This window comes from Rhea pennata, chromosome 5 (genome assembly GCF_028389875.1).
Source record: "Rhea pennata isolate bPtePen1 chromosome 5, bPtePen1.pri, whole genome shotgun sequence".
NCBI classification, from domain to species: Eukaryota; Metazoa; Chordata; class Aves; order Rheiformes; family Rheidae; genus Rhea; species Rhea pennata.
In genome coordinates this window covers 50,976,217-51,003,768 of record NC_084667.1, presented here as the reverse complement: position 1 = coordinate 51,003,768, position 27,552 = coordinate 50,976,217, and the positions used below count along the sequence as shown (strand labels likewise).

Below are 27,552 nucleotides of genomic sequence, written 5' to 3'. Positions count from 1 at the left end.
TAGAACAGTCTTAAAAGTTTTGTCAGCTGAGCTCTGCCAATGTGATTGCTACATAACATTTTCCACACTGACCTAAGGAAATGTGTGACCTGACACTTGGTTCAGAGTAAGAAGTGCAGGCCAGCCAGCAGGAGTATCAGGTCCAATGAGGTGGAACTTCTGCTAAAAGACCTAGAATTACCAGCTACAAAGACAAATCAAGGAAGGCAGACCTTGCTGATGACTTAGTTTAGCCACAGACTCAATGCCTAAAAATATTAAAATACTAGACTGCCTTTAAAAGAAGTAAAAACAAAGAAAACTCAACAACAACGCTATATAACATTTTTTCAACCTGTTCTCTTACAGCCTACTGCACATATGTCATCTAGTCGTCTTGCCCATTGTTCTTTCAACTAATACCTACTTAATTGTCTGATAAAGCATCTGAAATTAAAACTTGTATTTATTGACAGATGAGAATACTGAATTGAGAGATTAGAAAACTCATTACTTTGACGTCATCAAGACTCATTTAAAAGACGTCATCAAAACAAGCAAGCAATTTAACTGCTGTACATAACTGATATCTAGTTCTAAATGCAAAAAAAAAAAAAAAAAAAAAAAAAAACTTAATTTCCCTTCCCTGTTAAAATTTTTCCTTAGTTCTTTTTTTCAATAGTTTATCTATAAAGCCATAAAATCATTTTTTGCTACAGATTATTGTTTTACTTTTAGTGTGCATCAGGATTCAGTCAAAATCCTAGTATTAGAGTAACTTTATGAACTAGTTAAACCTCACTGATTTGTCTAACTGATTCTCAAAAATCATTGGGAGAAAGACAACTGCATGACTTATTGTTACAGCGAAAGTCAACAGTTTTTCTTAGGCAGTACACAGGAACAATAGAAGCCTGCATCCTTCAAAGAAAAAAGAAGAGGAGGGCTAATTGCATTTGTCAAAATATAAGAAAGGAGAACGCAAAGAAAAAAGTTTGAAAGCAGATTCAAGTTATCTCCATTTACGTAACACTGTCACAGGAAAATCCATCAGCTTAAACAGATAACATAGTAAGTCATAATAGCCAGAACTAGTTTTCACTTTTTGTCAACATTATGGTTTAACTAACACACTTACTCAACCTTTAAAATGTTTCTCTTCTGGTATTTAATTGCACAAAAGCTCCTTACCAACAAAAGGGGAACCTGGCTAAACATGTAGAAGAAATGTTAGAAGTGAACATAATCACTAAGTATAAAAATTACAAAGGAATCAAACTGAAAAGCAGGAAAAATGTAATATACTGTCTTATCTATACAAATCAAAATAATGTTCCTTAAAACTGTCTTAGGTTAAAGACTCAGAAATAAGGTTAACTTGAAAAAAAAATATACAACTGTGCATGCCAAAAAAACTTTGGGGTGACACAGTATCTGTTTGAATATTCTGTTTAAATACTTTAAAAACTAGAGTTAATTAAAGGTTAATAATGTAAGTCAAATTCAGTATTAGAAAATGCCTGAAAAATACTGTAATTGCTAAATCTCTCATGCAGCACAGAATAGATTAATCCTCCACTGTCAGAAATTTGGAAAAGAATTCATCTATTGATAATTTTTCCTCCTCACAATAATTCTGGGGTTCTAGTCTTGTTTTGTGCAGTGGGATGGTGGTGATAAATAAACAGCCTGAGTGGTGGGAATACCTAAGCATTTGGTACTAAGCCTTGTTAAAGACAGGTATACAGAATTAGATCTACTGATCATCAGTCCTGATATAGTAATTTCCATGTACAACAGCAGTCTGAAGCACTACTAGCAAGAAAGCAAGTAAGCTTTTTTTAAAGAACTACTTTACATTTGACCGCTGTGAATTCTTGCACTCACAGTGGGCTTTGCAAAAATAATTTTTTAAAGTCAACACAGGGCCCTGTTACCTGAGTATGTCACAAAAATTCAACTGGACCTATGAGCAAAACCAAAATATAAGCCCTCCAAACCTTTGTCACTTAATTACCACTGCAATGGCTTAACTACTGAAAAACATTACAGTAATTTATTTATTTGAGTTGCATAGTAAAAAGTTTTGATTAATGTAAATAACACAATGAAAGGAAAAGTAACTTCTTACATTCTCAAGTTTCATTTATAGAAAGCAGTCCTGATTATTGGTAGTAAGCGTGACAAGTAGCTCACAAACATACCATACAGTAAATCTGACAGTATTGTTTCCAAGGAAAAGGGAAAGGTCCTCTGTCATCTGCTCCTGACTCTTCTTATTGGCCACCATAACCATAATATAATCGGGGAGCTCTTCATCTAATAGAAGGAGAAAAAATAGCCCTCTGTATTACTTTTGAAAGGCTCACTAAAATATGTTGTTTTAAAGTATAATAAAAGACATAGCAAATAGAACCTCAAACAAGTCATCAGCTTCTTTTTTTCAGTTTTACTATAAAGACTGTAGACAGACTCTTAGATAAAGAAATGACCAAGTTTTCCATTTTCTCTGAGGATCAATACAAGTATGAGTAAGGAAGCACAAACGGAAGGTAAGATCAAAGTCTTTAAAACACAAGTAAATAAAACCTCAAAAAAGACAGCCAATATAGAAGAAAGCCACTCCTCTGTTGCTTTTCTTTAATGTTCACAACAGTCCACAATTTTCATTACTTAAAGTTTCGCCAGATATAGTGCCCCCTCTCTGAAATTTCCACTTGTTACAAAGACCAAGCAGATAAATCTTACTGATTTGTGCTTTGAACAAATCAAATTTGTACTAACTCCCTGGTTTTCCATCTATGCAAACATAGAATCAGACCTTAAAAAAAAAAAAAAAAGAAAAAAAAAAAAAAAAAACACAAGCAAAAAGCAATGCACTATGATTCTCTAATTCCCTATATACAATTTCATACAGAGTGAAGAATCTGCTCCCATTAAAGGACTGTTCACACTAGCTATGCCTACCAATAAGAATAGATATTCAGGTGCTGAGAATCTGACATCCACAAGTTAAGGGTTTGGAGAAGTTGGTATTCAAGCTTTTTATTATGAACTAGCTTTGGTCTACTCCAGAAGATTGGACACCCATTTACGGTAGCATTAGGCACACTCCTTCAGCACCTCTTTCAAATTAGTCTAATCAAACAACTCATAGTCTCCAACACCATTCTATGACATGAACCAAAGAACAGTAAGTGAAGATAGTTGGAAAATACACTTTGAAAAGTGAATGTGAACTAAAGTACTAACATAGCTGCACTCAGTCCTAATCAAGTCTGTATACAATATTAAAAAGACCTAAAAAATGAAAAATCTTAAATAGAAATCAAAGGAATTATATTTCTTCTTATCTACATATACTACAATCACTTGTACTCTAAACTACAAAAATGACATACATATGTTTTACTTGCATTTCACTACCACTACTCAGTATTCTAGTCCGAGTGTTCCAAAGGCTACCGTTAAATACTAGTTTTTCTTTGGTGGTACTTTCATGTTAACTCTAAACTTCAGAAGATGCATAGAATCTGCTTTACAGATCAAGGAACATACGACATTAAAACTAATTTTAGTTTTTGGCCAATTTGGTTTTAAACTTGATCAGCTCCTCGGTCTGTTTCAATATATGATATAAAGCAAAGAAAACGATATTTTAAAAATAACTTTGCAGAATTACTTGCAACAGCACAACAGGAGGAAGAAAAACAGAAAGACTGCTTCTCTCTGTAACTGTGCTGGTTTATGCTTACTTAATTTGCATGCAAAACCGCAGCCTCTGATAATTTTGATAATTTATGAATATCTTACTTCACTTTGTTTTACAGATGTGATTTTTTCCTTCTTAAATCCTACAGAACAAATGATTTTCAACGTGTCTTTATCTAAAAGACTTTTTGAAATTAAAGTACCAGCAGTTACAGAACGACATAAAAGCGTAAATTCAGGAAATGCGGTTCTAGCTCACAGTAGCTAGAATGAGGGAGAAGGGATTTTACTAGTTTCCTAAAAGAAGAAACAGAGTACTTGAAATACATTACTTGGAAAGTTGCCCCAAATAGTCAAGAAAAGAAAGTAGAAAATGACAAAAATTTGGAAAAAGTGTTTAAAAGAGAGTCATATTTGGAGATAAAAAATACAAAGAAATGTAAAGAAGTGCAAAAGCTGACTAAGAAAATGTAGACATTGTATGATGATCTTGGGAACTGCCTTCCAAATACAGGAAATACAAAGAAGCAGGAAGTAGCCATAGCTGGAATTAGAGATTACAAGTATTATTTTTACTAGCATCTTGGTATTAGAGATAATATTTTCAGAAATGCAGGAAAAAACAGAAAAAGAATCAAGGACTGAGAAATAGGAACCTGGAATGGTAGTAACAAAAATCTCAAAAATGAATAATTGAAAAAGACAACAATGTGACCAACTAAGATGGTGACAAAGATGACCTTGCAATGAAAAAACTGTAAACTCAGTTCCCTGGGAACTACTGAGTTCAGAATGTCAACTCACTGGTAACCCTCTTTTATAATATATTTTGACTGCATAAATAGACTGGTTAATTTTAAATAGAAACTAAGATGGATTCAAGACAAAGCTACAAACTTTGAGCTTGGTCCTGCAAGCATGGGATTTCTGCACTCAAGTAGGCATCTAACCTCCTTTCATTCATCTGAATCCCCAGGAATATCACATAAAACAACAAGACAGCCGCAGGATTCATGTAGTCTGCTTCTGACAGAACACTGCTAAATGAACAACTTTTACTGCTGTAAATCAAATAGCTGCTCTTAAGTGCAATATCCATTTCATCCTAGATTCAGGGAAAAAAGGGGCATTACAAACTGCTCATATCTGTCTCCTTACACTCAAAATAAAATTTCACCCTGCCTCTGGGATTTAGTTACACATGTTTCATCAACATTAGCTCAAGGTAGCTCTTAGTTTTCCCTTTATCCAACCAAGTATTTGCATTTTGCAGATTTATTCTACGTAACGTTTCTGACGTGACCTTTCCAACTCTTTGATTAAACTAATGTAATTAAGCTGTCTTTCTAACTGTAACATTCTTTTTCCTAATTTTGACAATCATCTTAACTGAAATTCAAAATGTAGTTGAAAAGATCTCTCTTCAGAGAAAAGACTGACTCTCTCTCAAAGTGCTCACATGTAACTGCTGTTATATCTGCAAGCATATTCCTTTATCTAATGTTTTTCCTGAGCGTCAAAGAACCTTCCTTAAAGGGGCACAAAGCCACTTCACTATTTTTCTTTCAATTCCCTTGCTACCATTTTTCCTTGAAAGAGGCGGCTGTGGACATCCGTAGTTATTTTCCTTCAGTTCCTTCATTCATTAATGTCTATGTACCATCTCCTCTTTGACTTAGACTACACTTGTTTTGTGGAGAAAAAGTCTTTTTTCTTTCATATTAGTCCAGCATGTCAGAAAATTCATCGCACCCTTAACCTTTCTTTATGCAGCAACACAATTAATAATAAATGAATACGTTGATCCAAATAATGGCATTAATCGGCTACTAGTTTTCTATCTATATAATGTACCTAAAGAAAATTGCTAAGTACATGAGAAAACTTACCTACATAAGCCCCCAGCTCCTGCAACTTTCCTTTTATAGCACCCTAAAAAATAATCAAATAGCATTTAAGCGACAGAGCAACAAAGCACTCCTAACTGCAAAACTGTGGGAAGCTCATTTAGTAAAGTTTTTCTTGTTAATTCTTTGAAAGTGTTGGTTTAACAGAGATTATTTTTCTTATTCACCATTGTTTGTGGTGCAAAGGTTGTAACAGAGAGGGACTGGCAGCCGAACAGTGAAAACTGGCAGCAATCTCACAGGATCTGCCATATCTCCTACACGTCAGCTCCCAGAGCCACCAGACGCCTTGCAAGTCCCAGATACTTTAAGCGGGCACCATCTGGGCTCATGCAGTGCAAAGGAAACAAACCCTGGATGTTTTGATGAAGGTGTTTCCTGGCTCAGCGTGAAAAGCCTGGCAGGATTTCGCGCCGGCGGCTGCGGGGTGGAAGCAGCTGATGGTGCGAACACCTGCCGGCGGGAAGGAGGCTTCCACCGCACGGCCCAGCGGCGGTGCCCCTCGGCCTCCAGGCCCGCGGCCCGGGCGGGGGAGAGGCCGCCTGCGCCGGGCCCCGACTCCATCTCCCCAAACTGCTGCTTTCCTGATGCTGCCCCCTCCCGCTCCCCCGCCGCGGCGAGGAGCCGCCCCGTAACCGCGGCCCGGCCGGGCTGGCCCCGCCGCGTCCTTCCGCCTGGGAGGCCGAGAGCGGCGAGGGCTCGGCGGTGGCGGCGCCGCGCCGCCGCGGCCGCACGCGAGCGGGGCTCGGGGCAGGCGCCGCCGGCCGAGGGGGAGCGAGCCGGCCGCTCCTCTCTCACCCGGATCTTGCGGCTGATCTCGGTGCCGATCTCCATAGCCGCGCCGTGGCCTCCCAGCGCCGCTCCCGCAGCAGGCCGCGCCGCGCCGCCTCCGAGGGCCGCGCCGCAGAGCGCCGGCCTCCGCCTGCGGCGCCCCCTGCCGGGCAGCCGCGGCGCCGCGGCGCCCCCTGCCCGCCCCGCCCCGTCCGCGGCCTCGGGAGCCGTGGGGGCGGCATCGCCCTCCCGCGGGCACCGCGGCCGGGTGCGCGCTGCCCCCGCAGCGGCCGGGGGGCTCTTGCCCGGGGAGGGGGCGCAGGCGGCCGAGAGCAAGGCGGGGGGCTGGGTGCGGAGCAGTAAAACGCATCCTGGCACACAAACGGGCACAAAACCACCCCCAGAAGGTGCCTGCGCCCTTTGTAAGCTCCCCTCGGCAGCCCTCGTGCCCTCTCCACGTCCCTCGTCACCCGTTCCCGCTGGCAGCGCCTTCCCCGGCCGGGCGGTGCCTCATGCCTGAGGCAGGTGCCGGGCTCTTCCCTTCTAGCGTACCCCCTCGGCCCCAGGCTCCGCAGCTCCCGCAGGCCCGAACGCGACGGAGCGGCTGCGCTGGCGCACGCCTGAAGCCGCCACCGATGTGGGGGGCGAGGGGCGACACGGCACCCCGCTAACGAGGGCAGCGCGCTGAGCACCCGCGCAGCCGGGCCGTGGGGTCTAGTGCGGCGCCCCGGCCGGACGCGCCGGCCCGCAGCACTCCTAAGGGCCCTTCGGGTGCCTGTTTCGGCCTGCAGGCCTGAGGGGGCCACTGCGTGCTCGGGAGTCTGACTCTTAAATTTTAGGTATTTTTAGTAATTTCATACCGAGTGGTTCATTCTTTGTTTCCTTAGTCAAGTGTAATGTTCCACCTTTTTTTTTCATTCCTAGTTTTTGTAAGGTTTCCCTCCTGCCATACAAATTCAGAGTAAATATGAATAACTTAAACTAACTTTGTAGTTAAACTTCATGTTTTTTCTTAAAAAGTACACAGTCTGAAGATCTAAACATCTATGTGTTAAAAAAACAAATATGGTATAGCAATATGCAAAGTATCAAAACAATCTTTTATGTCATATTACAGCTATACTAAAAAGAATTGCATTGTAGTTTTGTGACTCCAGGTTAGACTGATTGACAGGAAGTCTTAATGTTTTAGGAAGCCTGAAAATAATGTTTTCTTCACAGCTGCTCTGACAAAGGTGAAGTTCTTCGTGGACAGAAAGAAGTTGGTGCGTGGATTAGTCTTAGTCTAGACACAAAGTGTCATTTGGAGAGGGACAAAGTATAAGGCCAATAAAAATATGGATGAAAAGAAGCCTTACTTGAATCATACCATTTACCATCTGCACCAGTGTCCTAGCTTTGTTTCATACAGTAGTGCAGATTTAGTGGGTAGCAACATTACAAAAAGCCTAGCATGCAGCTACAGGGTCTTTAATGTGTACTGGTATTGGATAAAATTAACTCCAAGTGTTGGCTGCTTACAGCCCTATTAATCCTTTTCTGCATCACAGCTCCCAATATTAACCAAACAATACAGAAATAGCCCAATTACTGCTAATTATCTGAGCTGTTTCCATGACCCTACTTATAATATATTGGTGTTACTATGTGATACAGCTAGTAAAAATATTCCATTTTAACTTCCAAGAGACACATTTCACTGTTAAGATTTTGAGTAAGTTGTGTTATTTCATTATTGGAATAATAAAAATAATTATTGAAGAATTTAGTACAAATTAAGTTTAATTAATCAACTGATTAATGGATTTACATATAAATTTATAAAAATATTTTGTTCCCAAAAAAGGGGTCTTTATCTGAAAGTGTATATTAAATCCTGTGTAAATAATAACCGAAGCTTACTGCTTCAAGTTCAGAACTCCATTATGCTTAGGAAATCTGCCTATTTTTTATAATAGAAAAATTCTATAGTAATCTTATGCAGTAGAATATTCCTGGGAATAATCTTTTCACCACTAGTTTCTGGATTATCCTATTTCTTTTTATCACAAATGGATGACTCCTCACTAGGCGGAGCAAAGTATAAACGCATACCACTTTTCTGCCTGGAAGGTGACTGATTTTGCTTCCTTTTTGACTCTTTTCCAGCTTTCCCTCTTTTTCATTAGTTGATGTGAAGACCTGATGCCTGACATAATTCCCAGAATCACAGCAAGGTGAATACCTGCATTAACCTCCACCCTGTTGACTAAAATAGTCCACTGCACCCATGTCTTTGTACCCAGATGGAAAGAACTCAGAATTGTCCCAAAAAGGAAGATGTCAATAAGATCCAAGTAGGCTTGTCCCTGCTCCACTATGGGCAGGCATTATTTAACCCAGAAGTCAGAAATGCTTCTGTGCAAGTGCAGGACAGAGGCTGCAATACTCAGCTGTAGGACATTCGTTAGTATTTTCCTCCCAACAAAAGTTCAACAAGAGAGCAAAGAAAAGAATACAGCAAAAGATGCAGGTGTTTCTGGCCCTGCATGTCATGCAACTGCTGGCCAGAGAGAATTAGAAGCACAATATAGGTAATGAGGCAATCAGGCAGGTCTTATCAATGTGTCTGTATCAGAAACTATGGAAAATGGGAGAACTCCAATAAATGCAACTTCCAGGCAGGGAACTGGGCAGGAAATGGGTGTGATCAAGGCTTAGAATGGGAAATGTAACAGATAAGAGAACTGAGACTTTGTTTTCCGATATGTATTGTTTAGGAATAGGAGGAGTTGCCTCTGTTATTCTAATCTAAAATGGAGAAATCTTCATGACCTGGAATTGTTAGGCACTGTACTGATCTGTTTTCTGTGGACAGTAACCGTATTTCTGGCCTATAGCCGATACCACAAGAAAAGGCTGTCAGTTTAGTTCAGTTAAAAGTTACTTTATTTGATTCTATAAAATTCTTCTGAATGAATTCTTTTCTTGGCACATGGATTGCTCATCATAAATATGACTGTGATAAGAAAAATGCAGAAAACAAATAATGTCATGATCAGAGGAAAACCTAAGTGAAATAATTCATAATTCATCATAGTACAAATATTACCTACATATTTCAGCTGAGAGCAGTGTCCTCCTGAGTCACGTGCTGTTTGTATAGCAGATCTGCAAGTTAGACCTGCTCAGATAGTAGCATATGCAATTTGTGTGTTTTATATTACCAAGACACTTTCTAAGTTTTACACTTATGAATCAGCTTTCACACATTCACTTTAGCTTTTCCTCATTCTTGACCTGCTTCAAGTTTGTTTATGTATGTCTGCCTGGCTCACGTAATGTAGAGAACCATTACATTCCAAATAGTAACCAACAATTGGTGATTTTTTTTCCTGGGTCTCCATATATTTGTGGGACTGGAATGTAGCCTTTATATGATCTTTGCATTGAAGTTTTATTTATAATATGCATGTAATGCCTCATAAGACAGTTCTTATTAATAACAATTTATACCGGTGCCTTTGGCAGCCTTATGTGTTTATGAGCAAGGGCTGAAAGATTAGTCTTTCGTCTGCATTTTATTGCGGTGTATTTCTAACAGATGAAACTTTGTGAGGAATTTTGCTTTTAGCTGTAGACAAAAAACGTACGTGCAGAGGCCATTTAGTACAGCACACACTGATTAAATCCTGAGAATATTTCCAAGCTGTATAAAAATAAGACCAACAGATTTTTTTAAGAGACTTGCTTTAATTGGAAAGCTTAAAATAAATGATCATATGATTAAAAAAGCAAGGATTGCCTGCTATTTGTTGTAGCCCCTATTTCTGTAACGCCCCTGTAGCCAGAGAAGCAGCTGTTCATTGCTGACATTCTCCCTGCCAGGCATTCCAGCTCTCTGAGGTAATGGGCTACAAGCATACGGGCCTTCGCTTTAATTCTTTCAGCGTATCCTTCCGCATGGATAGAGCGAGGGGAACGCCTCCAGGAAAAGAAATTAAATGCACACACGCAGCCACACAGAGACATGCAATTTGAAAATATTCCAGAGAACGCGTTTTGTAGTCTTGCAGTGCAGCATCACGTGAAAGAGGCTGCCTGAAGAGCTGGCTGGCACAGGTTTATTTTGCTGTAATATTTTCTTCCACCCCCAGCTCTTCACCCAGTGGAATGATATCCAGAGCAAGTTTTTTGAGACAGGAAGTGAGGAATGTTTTCACTATGAGTGATCTCAGAAGAAGGTGGGTTTGCCGAGATAGCAGCTGTTTGGTACAAGAGGAGCACAATAAGTCAGTTTGCAAGGAATACAGATGAGAAGGCTCCAGGAGAACAACTCTCAGCACGCTGTGGGGGTTTCTCAGCTACACGTATGTGAAAGGAGACCCAGTGTCTTTGGATCGCTGCAAAAGGTAATGGGAACACAGCAGGCACAGTATAAAAAAAATAGCGGGTGGTCTTTTCTGCTGTGTACTTTAAGATGGAAGAGTTTCAAGCATTTACAGTTTGAAAGGTAAAGGCTGTAGAGCTCTCTGCATCTTTGTTTCTGGAGGTAGGGGAAGTTCGGTATGTGCTCTCTCTTAGTCCAAGAGTCATGTCAAATATTAACTGGTAAAACTAGAGGAGGGTGGAGTATTCTGATTTTTGGGCTTTCCAGATATCTCTGAAATAAATGTATGTATTTTAAGCATTTGAAATAATAGGAACTCTATTTCACCTTCATGTATTGCAGTTTTATTCTGCAGGCTGTCATTCATGCAAATTGCGTTTAAAATCTTTGTGGAGTAAAATACTAATTATTGGAAGAAGAGGGAGTGTAGGTAAAGAGGAAAGATACCAGTAATTGTTTCAGTCACATCCATGTTGCTGAAATTCTAATATAATAGTTTTTAATTTATATGTTTATGTTGAAATATAAATGTACGAAGTTTGACCACTGAAGACATTTTTAACTGTTGGATGAAAATTCCTGGCCTGCTGAAAAAGGCTTGTTATTTTAGAGACAGTCACTTTGTAACTCCTGGCAGTTTAGTATTGTTCACTTTTGCTGAAGTTGCTTCATAACAGTGTAGATGTGTACTAATTTAAAATAATGCACGAGACAAATATGAAAGCAGCTAGCACTGCAAAATGACAGCTGCTGAATAAAATACATATGTAAATATGAATATGTACAAAAAGTGCACTGTTTGTAAGAATTATGCACGGCTAGCTATAAAAGTTATTGAATGATACCTCACTACTATTCCCCAAACTTTCCTTTATTCTACAGTATTAATGTATTTTATTATATATCAGGAATTAGATTTTATAAGTTGCTCTTTTGTGACATGGACAGCAAGTTGCAGTTACTTAAATTTTCCTTGTAGTATGTGTGTTTCAGAAGTAATGAAAATTGCTTAATACACATACTGACTTAAAATGAAATTGTTTAGGACAATCAGTAGAGCAATATACGCAAACAGGAGAACATAACCTTAAGAATGCTCCTGGCACTTTTTGAAAATTCAGATTTAAGCTTCCTTCCTACGTCTGCATTTATACCTACGTGCGTAGAGAAACAATTAAGGTTTGAGATTCACAAGCGATCTAATGCTGACATTTGGCAATTTCACCTGTCAAGTCTGCCCCCGTTAATGAATTTTTTCCATGCTCTTTGCATACTTTCTAATGGTCTCATGGGGACCTAACACTTTGAAAGTCTTACATGTTGAATGCTCTACATAAAAAGAGATTAAAAGCAGCACTGTGCTTCTGACTGCAGTTTTCAGGTTGTTCTCTCTCATAACTGTAGTGACAAAGAAAAAGCGCATAACTGTGCACATAAGGTGTTGGAAAACAGTTCTCGGGAAGTGAGCTAAGGTCAGTCAGCCAAAAGTTTCACTGCCAGGAATAAACCCAGTGCGAGATTCTGCTGGGAGTGGGCAGGAAACTGAAAGCTTCTGTCTGTAGAGCATTCCCTGCATGCTGCTCTTAGGGGTAGGATTTGAAGGATCAACATGCAAAGTAATAAAAAAGGAGACCCTGCATATCCCTAATTTTTTCAGGGAAACCTGTTGCTATCAGTTGTTATTTACTCTGCAGTTGCACTCAGAAAAATCTTAGCTGTTTAGATCAAGCTTTTTTTTTTTTTTTTTTTTCTTTCTTTCTTTCCCCTGCTGATTCAATCTGTAGTAAGTAATGCTTAAGATTTTGAATGATATCTGCTGGGGGAAGAGAAATGAGGGTTGTGTGGAATGGCAGAGCTGCTTCCAGATTATTAGAAGCGTGGACATGAAATGTGCTTATGGCTAGTCTTTGAAGTAGGGCTACAACGATGTCACTGAGGGGAAATGCCATGCTGCCTCCTCTTTCTCCATATTTAGGCCTTAAGCCTCTTTGTGCTTCTCTTAGTCCTTGCCATGATGCTTAAAAGAAGGCACCATGGAGTCCAGTAGGAGAATTTCAATCCAAAGAGTTTGCTTGTGTCCGTGATATTAATTTATGGGTATGTGCATATGTACAAGTTGTATGGGACAATTTTTTATATATGTATACCTATGAGATAAAGAACAAATGTGCTGGGAATTCTAGTTCTTCTGATTTTCCTGCCTCCCCCAAATGAATATATTAATGTTATTGCTATCTGATAGTTACAAGACTCTCCAGAAATCAATTTATATTTTTTAAAACAGACTTCTAATGCATACCAGCCTGTAAAGAAATGTATTTTAAGGGGCTGTCGTGCCGCCGCTAGAGGTCCCAAGGCAGAACTAGGCATGCAAACAAGAACTGAGAAAAAAAGGAGGAAAAAAAAAGGGTGGTGGTGGTTTTCCCCGGGGTGGTGCTTGCCCGGCGCTCGGCTCCCCGAGGCGGCAGGAGCCTTACCGGCGGCGCAGGGCAGGGCCGGGCCGGGCCGGGCAGGGCAGCGGCTCCCCTGCGCCGCGGAGCGGAGCGGAGCAGCGCGGAGCGGCGCGGCGCGGCGCGGCGGCCCCGCGGCGCCTCCGCGTCCCCTGCACCGTGAGCCCCGGGGCTGAGCCCGCTCAGGGTGGTGCTTCTGGGAGAGGCCTGTTAACGCAGTGCGCTCATTTTGCGCGTTCTACTGAAAATCAGAAATAGCGAGATTGAGAAATAGCGAGAGATTTCTTAAGCAAGGTGAGAAACCCCTGGAAATGGGAGCGAGACTAAGTTTATGCCTTAGGGGGCTGGCAGGAGAGGAGGTGTGAGGGTGTTTGCAGAAGGGGGGGAGTGGGCGGCTGCTCTTGGAGTAATCGTGCTTTTCAGGGAAAAGTTAGAACAAAAATTGTTCATCAGTTTACTCTGCTGGTGAGGGCAATATTGTACAAAACATTGTACAGCAGCTTAGCATAGGAAATGAACTAGCTGTAATTCATGAAAAATTAAAGGAATTGGATTTTAATTGACTGCTAGGAAACAGTTAAGATGTGAGGTTTTAATGCCTCTCTTCCTGCTCCTGACACTCTCTCTCCCCCCTTCTATTTTTTTTCCTGTTTTTCCCTCTTCTGTAAGGCTTGGGTTTGTATTTAATCCAAGATAGAGTGGCTGAGATTGCACACGGCTCTGGAAATGATTTTGGATTGATAGTCTTATTTTTAAAGAAAACAGTTTTGCTCACAAATGCATGGGTTTCCTAGAAGTCTTTCATTTAAAAAATGATTCAGTTTAGAAATACTTACTATTTTTAAGGCACTTCAGCCACATTTGATTCAGGCTTTATTTTTCAGTTGCAGATGAATAAAATTAACCTGCCAAAAACTCATGGTGTCTGTGGAAAAAACAGAAACTCTGGTGCATATCTAATTATTTGAACGAGTAATAGCCCTGTGTTTTGGAGAAGCAGACTGTTTGGATTTAGAAAAAAATATATTGTTTATATGTAGTCTTCCTATGCTTCATTACCCTTTCAGTCAGATTGCTTCTGATTCTTGTATATTCTCTCTCTCTTTGTTCCATATTAGAATTCCAGTGGATGCCCCTTCTATCTTGGTGGAAAACTTGCTTGTCTTTAATGGATACTGCTGCTGCTGGTTGATCTTTGGAGACCCCCCCAGGTCCTTACTATTTGAGAAGAGGCAGCTACTTATCCTTCCTCATCCCCCCAGTGGTGGTACCTTTTCACCACTAACCACCTCCGTGGAAAAAGGAGATGCCTCTACCTTTTGGATTAAAATTGAAACGAACTCGACGTTACACGGTATCCAGCAAGAGCTGCTTGGTGGCTCGTATCCAGCTGCTCAACAATGAATTTGTGGAGTTCACACTATCTGTGGAAAGCACGGGCCAGGAAAGTCTGGAAGCCGTGGCTCAGAGGCTTGAATTGCGGGAGGTAAGCAAATTGTCAAATGAAGCGTGGCTTTGTCTCTGGTAGTAGATTATACATCTGGTACATCCCTACCATTTTGGGCAATCAGTTTATTTGCTGGAACAGCTACCCAGTGTTTCACTTGCGTCTTTGTGTTCTGGTTGTGAGGGACACTTGGATTCCAAAACAGTCACAAAACTTAAGTTACAGTTAGAGAATACCAAAGGGAATGACATACGAGAAGAGACAGCAAGAAGCAGCTTAGTATGACGACCAAAGCAACATTTGTGATTGTTTTTTAAACCTCACAATGCTATAAATGTTTTAATGTACTTAAAAAAAAAAATATCACCCAAGCAATGCAGGTTAAGAATTATGGAAAGATTTGATATAACTTTTAACTTATGATATACTCATTTTTTTCCTTCAGAAAGCTACTCTCCTTTAAGAAAGTGTTATTTGTGTGTATGTATTTTTGATGAATTAATGCTGAGAAAAGAACCTAAAGCACAAAGTGTGATACATGTACCAGTTACCAACTATTTGCATTGCTTGTTCAAATACCACAAATTTGCAGACAGTATCTTTGAGCAAGCATTTAGTCATGGCTGGCCTCTTGGAGACGCATGGTTTGTAATGGCTGCATCTGTATGACTCCTCCCCCCCCAAGAAAAAAAATAACTTAGTGGACATTTTTGCAACTGAAGTTTCCTCTTCTCCCACGCATTTGGCATTTATTCATTGAGTCCCCTCTGTCAAATAAATTAGTTCTGAAATGTTGAACTGTAGAAATCTACATAGATTATCAAAATATGAGCAAACATCATTCTTTTACAATTTTGTTGAATACAGAGGTGGATTTGGTTATAGTGGTTGAATACTCTTGATCCTGGGTAAACTGTCATTTCCTACCAGAGTTTCAAACAGTTTAATTCACTGTATAGTCATTCAACTGTTTTTGACAGCATTTACAGGTTTTAGGGGGCAACTGAGAGACGGAACTGGTAATAAAAGAATATGTTGGCTAATATCATAGTTATGAAAAAGATGCTTTTCCTCTATTATGTGGTGTACTGCATAATGATGTTTTGAATACAAGATTCAAATACGGGGTGAAAACCCGGCTATTAGATAACTAAAACAGAAGACAGATCATAGAAAAATAATCTTTCATTAATAACTTTGATTTTTGGAACTGTTATATCTTCATTGTCAAGCAGTGGCAACTGCTTACAGCTTTGCTCAAATTTGAACAAACATTTTTGGCCCAGTCCTGCAACCATGTAGTACTGCACAAAGTATTAATTATTGTAGGATTTCTCAGTAGGAGATGATGCATACAGCCAGTTGTTTTTAGAAATATTTTTTTTCTTTATGGATAAAGAAATGAATAAATAAATGAAAAAGGGATGAATCCATTCTTCTGTAAGTGCTTGGTTACTGTGTTTGCTTTTACCTCACTGTAATGGCTAGTAGGTGGTCCAAATATTCTTTAACTGACAGCTATTTTGGAAGAAAGCGATTTTGTAGAGCCAATATGACTTCATTCATTTTTGTTCTTTCTAGCAAAGCAAGTCTAATTATTCTCATGACCTGAACATACACTTTATATCAACACACATCAGATATCATAAATTTATGATTCAGCTATTGTTTTATTTGAATGGATTTTGTCAGTTTAATCTACCTACTTTCAGATGTCAGTGCTAAGTCAACAGTAGGTAAAGGATTTATTTATTTGGTTTATTTAATGTAATTGTTTTGGTTTGCAAAAGTCGGAGGCTCTGTCTTCCTGAGTGATGACCTCTAGCTTTTATCTAGCTATTTGTGAAGTGTTGAAGTTGCAGTTTTTCAGCTACTTTTCATTTTCTCTTTCTTTGGAGCTGCTCCTAAAATCTTGAAGAAGAAGAAGAAAAAAAAAGAGGCAATTCCCTCAATTAGGAGTCATATATCAGACTAAGGGAGTTGACAGTATACTATTGAACTTTGAGCAGATTCCTTCGGTCATGCATTCTTGCATGGATTATTTTGGCAGGAATATGTGTTGCAATAAAAGGGAATGGAAAATAGGGATATAAATTACTTGCCGGAGCTTGCCTTCAGAAAATGTTGTTTTGCCTTTAAATAGTCATTTTTGCCAAGCAGATACTGGATCATTCCTGACTGCTTGCTGAGTACAAAGTTTTGGGGAAGAAAAATTTGCTCAGTATGTTTCTTATATCTTCCAAGAGCAACATTAGTCTTTGAAACTAGGAAATACTAAATATTTTCTGTAAGATGCTGCATAAACTACATGCATGTGGATTGAAAGTGTTAAACATTGTGAAAGTATGACTGTTTATTTGAGTGCTGAGATTTAACTCAGTTGTGAAAACTGAAGCATCCATTTCTGATTGCTGTATATAGGATAGGCAGTTATAACATTTCACATGCAACTTCAGGAAAGTTTGCAGGAGGCATAAGCTGAATCTCTACTTTTGTAAAAATTATAACATAGAATGGTAACAATTTATAAATGTTTGATTCTGTGGAGTAGGGTGTAATTTCTGAATTTGGACAGTGACAGAATAGCTTATTTCTAATGCTGTGCTGTCTTTTAAGATGTTTGTTGTAACAGATATTGCTTTATTTAAAAGAACAGTCTCTGAGTTATGACCAGACAGTAGTTTTGAATTTGGTTTTCCAATTAATGTCTCTCAAATTCCAAAGTGTATTGTATATTAATATGGATGTATAGTTAGGGTTCAGAAAGACTAAATATGTTTGTTACTAGGTGGTAAACTTTACAAAAAAGTAAAATGAATGCATTAAAATAAGAAGAATATCCTCTGGTATTCCCAGAATGTGACTCATCAGCAATGGGTATGTAATCCAGCTCTCTTAAACTGAGAAACTGGGGAAAGAAGCCAAGGGAGAGAGAGAACATATTTTATTTACCCTTCATAGCACAGCCTGTCTTTTATCCTGTGAAAGACATATAACCAAATTTGATTTATGGGAAAAGCTATATTTATTGCAAAAGTAATATGTTCTGGTATTGAAAGTTTTGAAAAAATGCTGAGAGCTGTGATTGTTAACTAGCTTGGAAAAAGTATGTGTGACACTGCACATCTTGCATCTAGGGCGTGGGTATACAAATCAGATACTTGAAAATACAAAAATGTTTTAAATGTTACCACTGCTGGATATACGTAGGGTGTTTGGCAGGAGATGTTAAGGCTGACTTGCCTTTCTCCTTGGATCTCCTTTTATTTCTACTTTTTTACAATACTTCTTTACCAAAGTGAGGGGCAAATTTTGCTACTTCTCTGTAAAAGCAGAGTCTGACTTCATTTCAGATGCATGGTAGAGAGTTGGCCCCAACTGCAACAGTTAATGGTATGAAAAAGGAGTGAGAACTTTTGTGAAGAGGATCAGCATGGTATATATGGGGATTCATGTGTTTGTTTTGGACGTGAACCCAAAAGAAAGGATCAAGGTTATCCAGGAGCTATGCTTCAGAAATAACTAAAATCTAAAGTAACACCTCTGCCTTGGAGGAAATGCATTCAAATTCAGTGTAGTGGCTTATTAAATGTGTGTTTACATAGGTAGAGAGTGTTTTAAAATAAGAAAAAAATTATGATGCAACTGAAATGCAACCATAAATACTCTTAAAAGAAGTTATCTATATTGGTAAACCCATTGACTGGCAAATAAAAGTTGGGTCATGCCATGTCAGAGGGGTCACTAACATAATATCTTTATACCTTATATCAAAGTCTGACAAAGACTTTGCTAATGCTTAGAGAAATAACAGAAGCAGTGCTGATAATTGAACTGTTAGAGCTCCTTCTCTGAACCTAATTTTACATAAAAAATAGGAGACAAGAAGTTTATCAGGAAGAAATACATGTGAAAACACAAACCTTCAATGTATTTAATCCCATTAATTTAAAAGATATTACTTTCCTGAAAAACAAATTTGATACTATCTAAAGCATATATTAATTTCAAGTGTGTTGTAATAATAATTTAGGAGCCAGAATAGATTGAACAGAGCAAGCAGTCAGAGTGCTAAAAATCAGTAGTTGCCTTAAATGCAATTATTGTAGTTCTTCCTTTTCCTGAAGAAAAAGAAATTATTCGGGTGCAAGATTTGTACTCAGCTGCTTGTTTATTACACTGAGCAGCACAAATTAAGATTTTTCTTTGAAAGCATTAGTGGCACTTAGGAAGCCTTGCCCTCAAGTTCTTTAGCTTTTTATAAAGTTAGGTGAGATTCTGAATATACCATTTAGTTGTATTTTTTCACTGTCACTATGTCTATGTATTGCTGTATAGTTTTATACTAATGTTTAAAAAGTTTTTTTTTAAGCAAGTACATTAGTTTATTGTTGAGCATTTTTAGACTACTTTGAATATTTTTGCTTTTTTCGGTTATAAAGCAGTCAGAGAATTTCAGAATATGGCAAATTGGAATGTGACTCTTTCTTCAATGTAATTTCTGTGCAAGATGAGAGTCAAAGGGAGATACATGAGTCCTTTCTGCAGCCTTGGACAGTGGTGGGAGAAAGTAACATAGTTCAGAAAAAAAAAATGCATTTCTTGGACATGCTCATTGATAGCTGACCTGGTTTTGCAAGATACCAAAATGTGGGATATAATGTTTTGATGAGTTATATGCAATGTATGCACTGTGAATGTATTGATCTTTTAGCTTGTGTTTTGTCTCCTCCTTACATCCTCCTTACTGACAAGTAACTCCAAATCTGCCTTGCCTCTCAGAAGAAAAAGAGTTAGCCAAGAACTTTGAAGAGGAGCAAAACAGAGTATGTTGTGATTCATGCAGTGTTTTAATTTTAATAAAATAGAACAAATCAAATTTCCTTGCAAAGTATTGATTTTGTTATTATTTCTTTGTCCTGCAGCTTCGCTTTAAACTATAATTAGTAACAGCTTTGTTAAAGTAGTGTTTGTGAAAACTTTAGTGGAGTATTTAGGAGAAAGTCATTGAGGAACTGGAAAGGAGGTTTACATTATGAAAGGATTGAGACTTGAGATTGACTTCTCCCCCTAGTTATTTAGTTACTTTGCTGAATATTTTCTACAGACTGCTAGAGTTGACATTCTTTTCACTACAAAAACAACAACAAAAATGAGTCAGATTAGTATAAGTGCTTTAAAATGAGGGGATTTTACTGAGGTTAGTTAACTGTCCTCCTCTTTCTGCAGGAAAAATTGGTGATGGTATTATGTGGAGGAATGCAACTTTATCCTCAATGGCTGATACACACCAAGACTTACAGGTTCCTCTCTCTCCAGAGTTTGAAAAGTCCTGGCCAGTCTGTCTGACCAGGCTGTCTGTTGTGGTAAGAGTGGAGTTTCTGGAGATTTTTCTGGGCCTTTGTCTTCCTTAGTTCTTGTCATTAGATATAGAATAAAGCTTTCATGTAGTATCTGGTGGTATAGATAATATGAGATTGACATAGTTCTCCTGAGTGGTTATTTTTCATTTTTCATTCACCTCTTACCTGATTGAGGTCATTAGGTCCAATTGCAGTACATGTGTTCAATACTGAGAAAGTGTTTTCAACACCCAGGGAAGTCTTATGGCTTGGTTTATTTCTAGGTACCCGTAAAAAAGAAGAAAAATTTGAAAAAAAAAGTCTGATTGCATTCTTGTGTAAGCTGGTTATTTTATTTTATTTTTTTAAATTCCTCATCTCATCTTCTAGAATCATTACCCAAGTCATTGTACCCTTGAGGCAGATAGCAGATTACCTTGCTCAGAAGGCACCAAATTAACAGTTGGAAAAGAGTTTTCTTTTCCAGTCTATTTGTAGCCTATTAAGCATTCCGTATGATTATATGATATGGATATGGAAATTAGCTGGGAAGTATAAAAGTATGTATATAATTCATACACTTTGAACACTGCTATGCCTCAAGGGAATGCGTGATAAAGTCTGTTTGTCCTCGAGCTCCCCAGAAGGTGGTGGTGGGGTTCTTAGTCTGCATATCTGCAGAGACTGATTTAAAAAAAATAGCAGTAGTAGGGTTTTCTTGATAGCTAGGGAACACATTTACATTTGTCATTTGAATTTCTTTTCTAGATAGCAAAAATTGTGTCTAGAGTAGACCTTGAGATACTGTTTTAAAACATATTTTTATTGTGCTAATTAGAATACTCAACCTGTATAAATATTTTAGAGCCAAAGTGGAGTTATGCTAGGGGTGAGTCTGGTCCACTGTAAGGAAAATAAAATGAAAAGTAGCAGCTAATTATAGCTAATTATTACAAGCAGGTTATTACAAGGAAAAGGGACCATGTTACTGATTTCCATTTCAAGTTGTAAAACAAATGAAGAATAGCAGAATATGATCAATAGATGTGGAAACTGATGAGACTCTTAAGATTTAAAGCTCTATGTTTATATGGATTCTTAAGAGATAACACATAATTAGAAAAAAAGCATTCTTTCATTTGCATCCAGTACATTTTCAGTAGGATGTTTCTCTTTGTCACCCCTCATTCAGTAATGACATAGAATCATATAATAACTTGGAGTAGAATGGACCTTTGGGAGTCATCTGATTGCAGCCCAGAGGAGGCTCAGAGGAGGGCCAGCTTGAGGGCCAGTTGAGCTTTGAATATCTCCAAGGATGGAGACTGTACAACTTCTTTGCATTACCTGCTCCGTTGCTGGCATTTTTCCTGGCCTAACTGGAATTTCTCCTCCTGCAAGTTGTGCCCACTGCTTCTTATCCTTTCAGTGTGCACTTCCAAGAGGAGTCTCTCCATCTTCTCTATACCCTGCCTTTAGGGCATTGAAGACAACAATATAATTTCAACTTAGTCTCTTCTTAAGACTGAGGATTTCTTAAGACTGAAAAATGGCCATTCTCTGATTCTCACTTTATATCACTCAAAAATATACAGTAAATAGTCTCCTGCAGTAAGGTAGTTCTGTGGTGCTCATACTGAACTGCTCTGTTTAGCTTATGAAGTCTGATTGACATAATAGATGTCAATGAGACATCTGCTGAGATGAGACTGTGAGAGTGGTGGAGAACATCTCTCCCCTCCCACAACCCATGGGTCTTGTGAGCTGTAATACTGTGTTGGGCTTTTGTTATTTTTGCGTTCTTGACAGCTTTTGGAGTCTTATACAAAATCCTCATTGTTTCTCTCTGTAATGGCAGAGAGAAACTAGATAGCAAGTAACTGTTGAAATTAGAAATTCCTTTTATTTATACTTGAATTTCTTCAAAGGGGTTAGGTGATGAATAAATCACTAAAATAAACAAACCTCAAAATAGTGTTAAGAGTAACAGCTTAACATATTTTAAGAGTTATGTCATGACATATTTTTTTAGAATTGGGTGGTGTCCTGTACTGCTAATAATAAAATGCTTTAGCAATGAATAAAAATTGATTCTATTTTAATCAGTGCAAATATTTCAGGGTGCATAAGCTCCTCTAAAACTCACGGGATCAAATTCTGCCCTTGAAGTCAAGGGAAAGGTTTGCATACAAGTCAGAAGGCAGGATTTGCTCCATGCTGTTTTGTTTGGCTTTTATTTAATTTATTTTTGATAGTTCAAATTGGCAGCATTTGTAAGAGAAAATACCAAATCAGAAACATTTTGTTGAAAAGTGTGCTGGATTACAGATAGTATTTTAAAATATGAAAATATTTTTATTAATCTATATTGCCAGTAACAACTCAGTTCTATGCTTAGATAAGAAAAAGTGATCTGTGTTTTAACAAAACTAACTGGTGTGTATGATCATCGTCTCTTAAGAACAGGTTGTGTGTTCAGTTTAGACTTAAGGGTATATAGTCAGAGGTATCTGTTCAGAGAGTTTGCAACACTTGTCTAGTCTATATTCTTTCTCTCTTCTTTTATGTTACAGATCTTTGGATTTTTGAGCCTTAAGTAGATTTCCCTGAACTTGCAGATGAAAGTTGTTCAAATGGTTCCTTGGAGATTTTCCCATCCATGTTTAGTTGGTTTCCAAAAGTGTTTGCATTATAATGGTCTTTCAATTTTAATAATATGCTTCTGTGGTTCTGTAGCTATTACCATTAGCTTTCACGAGCTCACCTTGGTCTCTGTTGTGGGTTGCTCACACAACCTGGGGCTGATGTGGTTGACCTGTTGGGCAGCTGGGCTTGGCAAGCACTAGGCTTTCTGGTTTTGAGCTCTTCATAGCAAGTGTGATAAAGCTTATAGCATATAGCTAAACTTCGACAGAGTATTATGTTTATTTGCTAGTTTACTTACTCTCTTGCTTTATGTATAAATTACATTTTCAAAAAAGCAAGCCTGGTTGGAGAACACATGAATGTGCTACCTTAACATATAGAAGTTACTAAAATGTCAGAATTACTGTCTTATTTTGGCTCCTGTGAATTGTGATTAACATGGTCTTGTAACAGAAGACAAAGGTACTGTTTTTTGCATGCATTCCTTTCCTCATTTAGTGTGAAGGATGGATTGTGATAGATAATCATCTGATACGTTTTACCTTTTTGCAGTGTATGATGTTGCAGTGAATGTAATACTCAATGGAGTTTCTGTATTGTTGTAATCCTTAACATCTTAAGGAATCTTAAGATACTGTCTTCTCAATATCCTTAGGGGTGATGGAGGATACTGCATTCTATATGTTATGATTCGGGATTGAAATATAGGAATAAAAGCCTACATTACTAAGGTATCTGCTGGTCTTGTGTGCCTGAATTGAGAAATTTAGCTCCTATTTTTAAGAAAACCGCATTTTTATAGTATTTGTGTTCATATTCCTTTTGACCTCTTGTAGCTGGAAGTGTTTATTGCTTCTTAAACCTGACTCTTTGTTTTCATACTCAAAAGTGAAGAACACAGTGTCTGCTTGGGGCAACTTTGATTTGTAGGATTTGCTTTACAAGAGAGCCGTTTCTGACATTGGGATAGAATCTGTTCCTCTGTAGTGATTTTTAAACTCTTCTAACCATGAGATCCTTTCTCATATATCAGCATTTTGCCTTCTGCTGCAGACATCATTCACTAAGAAAAAAAAAAATTATTTTTTTTAGTAATCCCCTGTTCTAATTTAATTTTTGGATTACAGTTCATCTTTGTACTGAATATGACTGGTATTGTCTTAGAGTTTGCAGAAAGGATCTCAATTAAGGTTGCATGGGCAGCCTTCATTCTAACATTTTTTATTTTCTGCATATAGATTTGTAGTTGGACTGTGAAGATAATTTTTAAAAAAAATTTTTTAAGCATTGAGAAAACAAAAATAATTTAAAACTATATTGATGCTTAACTAGAGAAGGACAAAGTACATTTTGTCAGTAGATTCCAGAAGTATTTACTAAATGTCAAAGGAATGTTAAACTGTAGAATTGGCTCTAATTTCCCAGTTTCTGGTGTAAAATAGATACTATTCTGAATTTAATGCTACATGTTGGCTTTTGTGTCCCAAATTTCTTAATGATCCCTGCTGGTACAGAGAACTGACTTCACTGTTGTCCTTGAAGTCTGGGATGCAAAATACTTACCATGCTGTGGTTATAGTACATCCTTGGTCTAGTCAGCCTGTCCCAGGTATAAGGGGATGGAGTGAATCACCTGAGGATGGGCTCTTCAACACTTCTAGACTGTAAACTAGGAAGATATATGGGAATTTTCAGACATTTGTAATAGGCTATTTTCACAGGATTAGAAAGTACTAAAATAGCCTTTCCCTATCACCAGCCACAGCTTCTGAGTATGATACTAGGAAATATTTTATCTGTTGGAGAGACAGTTTTTTCACATCCAATTCACAGACATTACTGAAGTAAAAAAACATGATGAAGATTCTTTTGTTTTATAAACCTTCATCCGTAATATCTTTATTTTCTATAAATTAAAAATATCTGAAAATATATTACTGAAATAAAAATGTTGGACTAAAGGTGTTGGTATTTGTACTACCTAAAATAGCCTATGCATAGCAATTACTTAGAGAATTTCCATATAAATGGCTGCACACATAGTTGGTGCTTCATAACATTCCTTTATCTCCCTGTCTTAATTTAAAATCTTCTAATTATAGTTTCTCATTTTGCTATGATAATGACATCAATATTTTCCAGTCCACCTCTGTTTGACAGACTGGAATTGAATGAAGTGCTGCAGGAGCCAACTTTAATCAATCTGAACATAGTGGAAAAACTTAAAATTGAGTGAGTGCTCTGCAGTGTGGTTTTAGAACCATATCATAGCCATAGAAAAATTCTGGACTTCTGAGGTTGTCCAGTCCAACCTCCTTCTTAAAGTGAATTAAGTTGTCTAATCGAAGTTAGATTGTTTTGCTTAGGATATTGTCCAAGTCAAATTTGAAAGTCTTCAGGGGTGGGTATCCCTCAGCCTCTTGGGGCTTATCTGTGCATAATGATGTTACGATTTTTGTTTTCCCCTTTCTGTCTAGTCAGAGTATCTTGTGATGTGATTTTTTGACCATTATTCGCATCCTTTTGCTCAGCATCTCTTCCAAGAATTTGGCTCTGTCTTCTATATAACCCCATGTTAGGCAGTGGAAGTTGCTATCAGATTCCCACCTTCAGTCTTCGCTTCTTCAGACCGAACAAACCTAGCTGCTTGATTTTTCTTTTGTCAGTGATGCAGCCATAGAAGTCTTCCTGCTACCCTTCATGGCCCTTGCTAGGTTCAGCTCCAGCTGAGGTTTGGCCTGTATCTAGCCTCACATACCTGGGCAATGCTTTGTCACTTGTCCCTGTGTCCATCTCTTTTTTTGTGTTTTGGCTCATTCTAGGCTTGCCAGTTGAGGCAAGCCAGCTTTCTTCTTTGCCTGCTCGTTTCCCCGCTCAATGAGATGAATGGGTCTTGGGCTTTACAGTTTGCCGTTGACTGACCGGCTCACCTGCTCTCCTTTGTCCTTCAGCACGAAGGACCATGAAATCCTGCCCCCTGATTCCGCAGACAAGCCATAATCTGCTCTCCTGCAGTCCGGTGTCTTTATTTTATTTGCCTCCTCATTTCATGTTTTATTGTCATGAAACGTAAATGCTTACTGCTAATATTTCTGAGTTATCCCATCAGGATCAGGGACTGTTTGCTAACAAACAGTAGATGTGCTAGTATTTTAGAGATAGGACTTCACATGCATGGATTGCTTACCTGAAAGTAGTGTCTGGTTTTGTTATAAATAAGATTTAATATTGGTTTCCAGTTCTCTGAGTTTTCGGTCTAAAAACTATTGCCTTAGTGTTTTAAAGCTTTTATTTCTAGGTAGCAAGACTTCTATACAACGTATTTTCTCTAATTTTGTAATTTTTTTTTTTAATCATTGAAATGCCTCTTTCATTTTCAGATTACGTATTTCAGTTTGTGGTATTATAATAAGCAGAATCAGCGCAGATGGGTAGATTTGGACAAGCCTCTGAAAAAGCAGCTGGACAAATATGCCTTGGAGCCAACTGTTTATTTTGGGGTAGTGTTCTATGTGCCTACTGTTTCTCAGCTTCAGCAGGAGATTACCAGGTAAGCTTCATACATGTGTATATAATTTTGTTTTTGCCATTTTAAGATGTATAGTTTACTTCAAAGTTGTCTACTTTAGGCAGAAATTATGTTCAAACTATGCCTTTGTTTCCCTTTTGACTATTTAAGATACACAAAAGCTAAGCAACAGATTAATTTTTTAAACTTTTTGTCTTGGGAACCTTTTCTCATTAATGTTTTAGACATACTTACATGATCAGACTTGTAATTCTTTTAGTCCCTTTGTGTCTTGTCTTTTCTTTTTTCTTTCTTTCTTTTTTTTTTTTTTTTTTTTGTAAGAGCCATAATTTTTTATGGCTTTCTTAATTTCTGCAAATTATTGATCTGTCCATGTAGTATAGATCACTTGCAGATTTTATTGAAATATGCTTTCCTGTATTTTGTTTTCAGTACTTTCTGATATTTATTGAGCATACAGGCAAACTACTGGCTAAGCCTCAGTTTGTGATTTTTCTATTTTGCTGGATATTGAAATGGATGTTAGCTTTGATGTAATTCATCCAGTTCCACTGTTGCTTTGACAGTCTGGTGAACATCACCCAAGTGGTGGTAACTGTGGAAGAAAAGTTAAATTGAGCATGCAAACCAGCCAGTTATTACTATATAATTCTACACTGGCTTCTTCTAAGATCTTAACTCTTATAGTAGTATTGATTTCGTTATTATTTTTAATAAACAAATTCAGAAAATGTAATTAGATTATGAACGTTTGCTATTTCAGAAATATCTTTGTTTGTTAATTAAACTATTTAAGTTGGTAACTTCAAACTGGCCCTGCTTTGAGAGGGAAGTTGGACCAGATGACTCCTCAGAGCTCTTTCCTTGCCTATATTGTTCTGTGATTACGTGACATTGTCTTTATATATTCCAGTGCTAAAATACCTTGCAAAAGACTTGCTATGAACTGTGATGTGAAAGGTTTTGATGGGAGATACGCCTCTTGGTAGACACTGTTGCTGTGGCGTATTGCTCAATGCCTAGTGACTTTAGGTTTTTTGTGTGTAATTTTTGTAAGATCATTTTCTTTATGAAAACTCTAAAGTGTTGGGCTTTCCTCTCAGCAGTTTTACTGAATCAAAAAATCTTTCTAGTGATCTTTGTTATATTTTAATAAAGCTGTAGTTCAGGTTCTGTGCTAGTTGATGTGCTAGGAAGCATCAGTAAGATAAATGCAGCAGCAGTAAGATAAATGTCATGCTCCATTGAGGAGTAGTTAAATCTGTTTAAAAAAACTTTAATATTTGTTGCTGTTATTCATTAAAAGAATGTGATTTTATGTTGGAGCTTTAACAGCAATTTTGCACTGCCATGTAGAAAACAGGAATTTATGTGCCAACCTTGCCTTCAGGTCCTAGAGGG

At 38.0% G+C, this 27,552-nt stretch overlaps 2 protein-coding genes across 5 annotated transcripts in view; one reads left to right on the top strand and one right to left on the bottom strand.

Annotated features, from left to right (window-relative positions):
• Positions 1-6,514, bottom strand: part of ZC3H14 (zinc finger CCCH-type containing 14) — a 28,006-nt gene extending 21,492 nt beyond the window's left edge. For 3 of the 4 annotated variants that reach the window (XM_062575980.1, XM_062575981.1, XM_062575982.1), the window contains exons 1-3: positions 6,396-6,513; positions 5,580-5,622; positions 2,184-2,298 (exon numbers count right to left, since the gene is read on the bottom strand). In XM_062575980.1, coding sequence (XP_062431964.1) covers positions 2,184-2,298; positions 5,580-5,622; positions 6,396-6,431 — 194 coding nt within the window. In that variant the 5' untranslated portion in view covers positions 6,432-6,513. Of the gene's footprint in view, positions 1-2,183; positions 2,299-5,579; positions 5,623-6,395 lie in introns of all 4 variants that reach the window. The other variant, XM_062575983.1, reaches the window with a different exon arrangement.
• A 3,838-nt stretch (positions 6,515-10,352) lies between these two features.
• The window catches only part of PTPN21 (protein tyrosine phosphatase non-receptor type 21), a 42,651-nt gene continuing 25,451 nt past the window's right edge, over positions 10,353-27,552 (top strand). The window contains exons 1-3 of the mRNA XM_062576192.1: positions 10,353-10,759; positions 14,306-14,673; positions 26,003-26,172. Of these exons, the coding sequence (XP_062432176.1) occupies positions 14,494-14,673; positions 26,003-26,172 (350 nt within the window). The 5' untranslated portion in view covers positions 10,353-10,759; positions 14,306-14,493. The remainder of the gene's footprint in view (positions 10,760-14,305; positions 14,674-26,002; positions 26,173-27,552) is intronic.